This window comes from Solanum pennellii, chromosome 9, assembly GCF_001406875.1.
Source record: "Solanum pennellii chromosome 9, SPENNV200".
Classification (NCBI taxonomy): domain Eukaryota; kingdom Viridiplantae; phylum Streptophyta; class Magnoliopsida; order Solanales; family Solanaceae; genus Solanum; species Solanum pennellii.
This window is the reverse complement of record NC_028645.1, coordinates 34,455,107-34,462,350: the sequence shown is the minus strand read 5'-3', so window position 1 is coordinate 34,462,350 and position 7,244 is coordinate 34,455,107. Positions and strand designations below refer to the sequence as shown.

General features: G+C 34.9%; 1 protein-coding gene across 1 annotated transcript; it reads left to right on the top strand.

The window, feature by feature from the left end:
- Positions 1-6,622: 6,622 nt before the first annotated feature.
- Positions 6,623-6,982, top strand: LOC107030105. The gene has a single exon (XM_015231501.1). It carries the CDS (start codon positions 6,623-6,625, stop codon positions 6,980-6,982), a length of 360 nt encoding a protein of 119 aa, XP_015086987.1.
- Positions 6,983-7,244: the final 262 nt, after the last annotated feature.

The window sequence follows — 7,244 nt, the reverse complement described above, 5'->3', positions numbered from 1 at the left end:
ATGATTGTGAGAAAATACACTACCAGGAGGCATTTCAAATGATTTTTCAAGAAAGTTTTGTTAGAGATTTTGAAAGAGTCACAGTCCAATTTTTTTCGATAGCTATGAGAAACATGATAGATGTAGATTTTCAACTTTTTACTATGATTGGCTAAAACCCTCTTCTTAGAGTTATAACTACGTGACCACTTGTTGAGTTTTACTACTTTGATGTTATTGATTTGCAATTAGTGGTGTTAATTTGAAGTGGGTTTGAATTGCTGTTGCATTTTCAAGTCATCTTGCATGAATAGTGTATCAGGTTAGGTTTTTGTGCTTTCATGATAAAGAACTTCAGAGTTAAAGTAGCAAGTTCAGCATCCTTAGTAGTGGATCACCATGATTTAAGCTTGTGAGAGTGAAATATGGAATCAATCCTTTGTATCAAGCTTGAGAGAGTAGATTTGATGAGTGCAAGGGCTAGGCATCCTCTGTCTTGTGTTGAAGTTTGAGAGGATTCAACAACGTTAAGGTAATTGTTTGAGAAAAAAATTCCTTTGCATATAATCCTACCTACGCACGACAATTTATCTCATTGTGAGAAGAAATGTTCATCAACAAAGTTGAGTTCAATAATTTGTTTGTCAATTATTCAATCATTCCTCACTATTTGATCGTTTTGTGTGAAGTGTTGAATTGGATTCATAATTATAACCATAAATTTGAAGTTAAATAAACAAGGTTCATTAAGTGGTTAGTTGACGAGGTTGTTGTTATTGTTCTATAGTCGAATTCGAAGGAAAAGCAACTCTTTGAGGGATCGACGTCAACTAATTTAGTTGGATTATTATAATGAATAGCGATTATTGACACTTAGAATTTTATGTAGTGTATTTGAAATATAATCTAAATGGCACCGCTACCGGGGAGTAGCATGAATTAAATTTCTTTGATTGAAGATTTGATTTGCGAATTTGTAGGATGTAGTTGAATTGGACAAGGTTGTATTGTGTAGTGTCGGTTGGGCTACATAAAAGTAAAAAAAATATGAGTGAAGAAGAGGTGAATTGTAGTCCAGCAGGTTATCAGGACAATATCGATGATATCAATAGTGCTTACAACCCATATCATGCTGGCAAAATGGGTGCTATTTGCTTACCGCAAGATGATGGGAATGAACCATTTGAAGTCACTAGTACTACTCTTTATCTTCTCCAAATGAGGGGACTCTATCGAGGTCTAGACCATGAGTACCCGCATGATCATGTAAGAAAATTTACAGCGGTATGCAACCCGTTTTCATTCAAGGACGTGTCTCAAGAGTTAATCTAGCTTTGGTTATTTCCATGATCTCTAACACGGGAGGGTAGTAAATGGTTGGCCGAGCTACCGAAAAATTCCAACACATAAAGAAAGGAGTTGATTATAGCATTTATGAAAGATTATTTCCCCCTCCAAGGATGATAAAACTTAGATATGACATTTAAGGATTGAAGGATGGCAAGGTGAACTCATCCATGAAACGTGGGTGTTGTTAAAGAAACTTCTACTTAAATGCTCAACTCACGGGCTACCAATTGAATTTCTACTCAAATATTTTTATTGGAGTCTTAATTCGGTTAATAAAGCAGTACTTGATCAATTGGTACGAGAGGGAATCATGTTGCAATCTTTAGAAGTTTTTTCATTTCTTCTCGATGACACGATGAAAATAAATAAATCTTGGTACACTCAATAGGATCAAGTCTCTCCGATTTGTTATAGAATGGCGCAAGAACAACTTGACAATGAAAGAGAAAAGGATGAAAACTTCAAGAAAATGTTGACCTAAATGGATCTATTACATCAACATATCATTGAATTTGTAGAAAAAATCAAGAGGATAAGTGAATCTTTTAGAGTTGAGGAGGGTTCTTCCTCGAGTTATTCAAAAGGGAGAATAGAGGTTGGAACTGTAAAAGGTAAGATAAGGGTTTCCACCCATGCTATTTACAACGAGGTGGAAATCAAGGTTGGAACTATCACAGAGAGGAAGAGCAATAGGGATACTCTCAATATTGGGCTGAACAAAGTGATTATTTGAGAAGGGAGGATGACCATCAAGAACACCACTCGCACTTGAATTAGAGCCCAAAATAGAAAGTGAGTGTAAGTAATCCCCGGGTGAATGATTTGTTGTCACACATCCTTGATAAAGTTGAAGCTTCAGATGATTTGTTGAAGGGGATGAACGCTGACTTTTTATCATTCAAAAATAAAGTGAACTCTCAGGCAGATGCAATCAAGATACTTTAAGATCAGGTTATTTTACTTTCAGCACAATTGAAACCAAGAATGACAACGGAAGAGGATGATAAGGGGCTGGAGGTGGTTACTCGTAGAGGAAAGGTAGAAATAGGTGATTTTCCAGGTAATGAAGAAGCTCAAACACATGAAGAAGAAAAAGGCATGGAGGGAGAAAAATCAACTTATCCATCAAAGCATTGCGTTAGAACAAAAAAAGAGAAATGGAGAATTCCAATCCAATCGCAAAAGTTATGCAACCTTTACCCAAAATATATCCCCCATTTCCCCAAAGAATAAAGAAGAATAATGAAGATGAGAAGTTCAAAAACTTGTTATTGTTATTGAAGATATTATCAATTAATCTCCCCCTTGTGGAAGAATTGTTTGAAATGTCGGGTTATGCCATGTTTATGAAGGAGTTAGTCACAAAGTAAAGGATTTTTGATTTTGAGACTATTAATGTTTCCCATAGTTGTAGTGCAATTAAGACTAAGAAGATGATAAAAAAAAAGAGAAGATACCGGAGTGTTTACAATCCTTGTACTATTGGCATACTACAATTTTCTAAAGCACAATGCAATTTAGGAGAAAGTATCAACTTGATGACATATGTGATATACAAAAAACTCATACTGGGAGAGACTAAAGACACAACAATTAGACTCTTGATGACTGACCGATCAATTGAACATCTTGTTGTGATACATTATGAGATCTTGGTAAAGGTTGACAAATTCATTTTCCTAGCTTATTTTGTAATTCAAGATTGTGAAATAGATGCCGAGATTCCCATCATCTTGGGAAGACCATTCTTGTAAACCAAAATAGCGTTGGTTGATGTTGGGAGCGGAGAATTTCAGTTTAGGGTAAATGAAGATGAAGTAACCTTTGATGTCAGTAACTCAATGAAACAACCAAGTGATATTCACGTGGTCTCCAAGTTTGATGTTATTCATGAAGCGGTGGATAGTGTAAGCCATTTGACGTGTGAGTGAGCCACTGAAGTCGTGCTTGCTAACTATGATGAGTTTGAAATTAAAGGGTATGAAGAGGTACTAGCAGCCCTATCAGGTTTGGGCGGGGGGGAGTCAAAGACTCCGTGGAAGTTTTACATTCACTTAAATAATAGAGAATGTCCCCCTGCAAAACCATCAATACAAGAACAACAAAATTTGGAGTTGAAAGTAGTTCCGTCCCATTTTCGATATGCTTTCTTTGGAGAAAACAACACAGTACTGGTGATCGTTGCAGCTGATTTTCTTGACAGATATAAATTGCTCCTTGAAGTGTTGAGAAGACATATCAAAGCTATATGGTGGAATATCACTAATATAGTGGGCATTCCTCCGGGTATTTACACTCAAATAATTTAGCTTGATAGTGATTGTAAGCCGAGTGTTGCACATTAATGAAGATTGACCCACCAACAAGAGAGGTGGTGAAACAAGAGTTAAGATAGTGGTTTGACAAAGGCATCATATACAAATTACGGATAGCAAACGGGTAAGTCCCGTGCAATGTTTACCAAAAAAGGAGGGGATCAATGTAGTACCAAATGAAAAAAAGGATCTTGTACCTATGTGACCGGTGACTGGGTGGAGAGTATGCATGTAATACCAGAAACTAAATTCATTGCCTGGAAAAGATCACTTTCCCATGCCTTTATAGATCATATTTTTGATCGGCTCTCAAAGAGAGGTTGATATTGGTTTTTTGATGGATATTCCGGCTATAATCAAATATCTATTTCTCTAGAAGAATAAGAGAAAACAACCTTTACGTTCCCATATGTTAATTTTTCCTTCAAACCGATGTCGTTTGGTTTACGTAATGCTCCGACTACTTTCAGTGTTGAATGTTATCTATTTTTGTGGACATGATGGAGGATTCCATGGAAGCATTTATGAATGACACTTCGGTTGTGGTTGACACCTTTGAGGCTTGCTTAGAGAACTTGGGAAAAGTTCTCAAAAGATGTGTCTAGGAAAACTTGGTCCTCTATTGGGAAAAATGTCACTTCATGGTTTAAGAAGATATAGAACTTGGTCAAAAATTTTCTCAAAAGGCGCTGGATGTTGATAAAGTGAAGATCGAAGTAATTTACAATTACCACGACTAATTTTGCTAAAGGGGGTTCGTAGATTCTTGGGACATGCTGGTTTTTATCGGAGGTTCATCAAGGACTTGTCAAAGATTGCACATCCTCTTTAAACTCCTAGGGAAAGAGGTAAAATTCCAATTTGATGATGCTTGTATGGTGGCTTTCAGGTGTTTGAGACCATCTCAACCCTACTCTATTTTACTCTCCATTCTCTATCTTTGGAGAGTAAAATAGAGAATGTATTCTCCAACCACTCTCTATTTTGCCCTCTACTATCCAATTAAAGAGAGTTTAATAGTAGTCCTCCAAATTTGGAGAACTACTAGTCATACTCTCTGTTTTACTTTTTGAATATTATATTATTATTTCTACTTTTTTTGTAATTAACATATTATTTTTTATATAAGACTATTAGTTATCTCTTATATTTGTAATTCCTTTTAAATGTAATATAACATTTTTATAAATATTTTATTTTATATATACTACTTTCATCTCAAATTAATATTATTTTAATTATTTTTTCAATTTTCGTCACTTTGTGATACAATTTAATGTTATTATTAATTTTCACTATGAACGATGCACAAAATTCAAATGATGGGAAAACAAATTTAATTCACAAATATTACATAACATAAAAATAAAAATACAATATTACAATACAATACGATGAATAACATAATAATTTTATAAATCACAACAATGATTTAGTAATCTGATAGGTAGTTTCTAGATTTAATGATATTCGAAAACGGAATTAGTTTATGATTTTAAAATTCTCTTTTCAATTATTCATAATTGTTCTTTAGAAATTAAGAATAAAATATAATTTAATATTAAATAAACAATTTCTGAAAATTAAAATTTTATATTACATGAAATTATATAGGATGATTATTCATAAGAAAGGAAAAAAAAGATTTATATTATGGAATAAGAAAAAAATGAAATAGAAATAATAATATAATATTGAGGAGAGAGAAGAAGATTCCTTTTTAGAGAGTAAAATAGAAAATTGGGTTGAAATTGGTTGTCTAAAAAAATAAAAAACTCTATATTTGGGCAATAAAATAGGATGTAGGGTTGGAGATGTCCTGAAGGAGAAATTGGTATCCACCTCGGTCTTTATTATACCAGATTCGTCAGATTCTTTAGAAGTGATGTGCGTTGCAAGTGGAACGGCATTGGGCGTGGCGCTAGGGAAAAACACAACAAACTATTTAACCAAATTTACCACGCCAGCAAGACTCTACACAATGCTCAATGTAGCTACACCGTTATTGAACAAGAGTTGCTTGCAGTAGTCTATGCATTTGAGAAGTTTCCGGCCGACTTTCTAGGTAGTAAAGTGGTTTTTCACACTAATCATGCTGCACCACATTAACTTTTGCAAAGAAGGATGCTAAGCAAAGAATGATAAGGTCGCTACTACTATTGCAAGACTTCGAAATTGAGCTGAAATATAGAAGAGGTTGTGAAAATCAGGTGGTTGACCACCTATCAAAATTAGAAGGCAAGGCAAATGAAGAGATGGAGACTGACACAAATTATTCTTTTCCGATAAACAAGGGTTCGTAATGCCGGAGGAACTCAACTTCTACAAAAAAAAAAAAACAGGTTCATCTTCTATGTTAAAAAGTACTTTTGCAATAAACCATACTTATTATAGAGTGTGCAGATCATATCATAAGAAGGTGTGTTTCGGAAGAAGAAACCATAAAAATTCTCCACGCTTGTCATGCTTCACTGGTTGGGGGTCGTCATAGTTATGTTTGTACTACTGCTAAAGTTCTCAAACATGGCTATTATTAGCCGTCCCTCTACAAATATGCACATTTATTTGTGAAGAAGTGCACTCGTTGTCAAAATCCAAGTGGAGTATCTAAACGATACGAGGTACCCTTAAACCCATTTTATAAGTTGAATTATTTGATGTTTGGGGAAAAGATTTTAAAGGTCCATTTGTGACTTTATTTGATAATAAGTATATCTTTGTGGCTGTAGATTATGTTTCTAAATGGGTGGAAGCTATTGCACTTCCGAACAATTAAGGTAAAATTTTTGTTCAATTCCTTAAATGGTACATCTTTTCAGGATTTGGTTCTCATCGAGCTATGATTAGTGTTAGTGTATCCCACTTTTTTTGAATAAGTGGTTCTCACCCGCATTGAGTAAGTAGGAAGTGAAACACATAGCAGCTACTCTATACCACCCCAAACAAGCGGCCAAGTCGAACTGTCAAATTGAGACACCATGAGAAGCTTGGCAAAGACAATGAATGCTAATAGGACCGATTTTTCTCAAAAGATTGTTGATGCTCTACGGGTGTATCGTACCATATACAAAAAACCAATCAGTATGCCTTCGTATCAACTAATTTTTGGTATGTCTTTCAATCTACCTGTCGAATTGGAACACAAAGCATTGTGGGCATTGAAGGCTCTGGAGTGGAAAAAGGATTCAAAGGATAGAATAGAGCAGTTAAATGACTTGGACAAATTCAGGTTCAAAGCTTACGGAAGCTCATTCCTCTTTAAGGATAAAATGAAGAAACAACATGATGCCAAAATCCTTCGAAGGGAGTTTAAAGTAGGAGATCGGGTGTTGCTATAAAACTCTCGACATTGACTCTCTAAAAAAAGATCAAGTTCAAATGTTCAGGACCATTTAGAGTGACACGAGTGTTAACAAATAGTGTTATCAAAAGTGGGTCAAGATAGACCTGTATTTAAGGTTAATGGGCAACATTTGACGTTATAGTTTGGCGAGTGCCAAGAGATCTTTCTAATTGAGGTAGTGTACTTGGAAGATGATTGAGAGAATTACCACGTCATTCCACGATGTTAAATAAGGCTCTTATTGGGATCCAAACCAA

Excerpts from the sequence above, each read along its gene's own strand:
- LOC107030105 (XM_015231501.1), top strand. The coding sequence starts at position 6,623 with ATGAGAAGCTTGGCAAAGACAATGAATGCTAATAGGACCGATTTTTCT.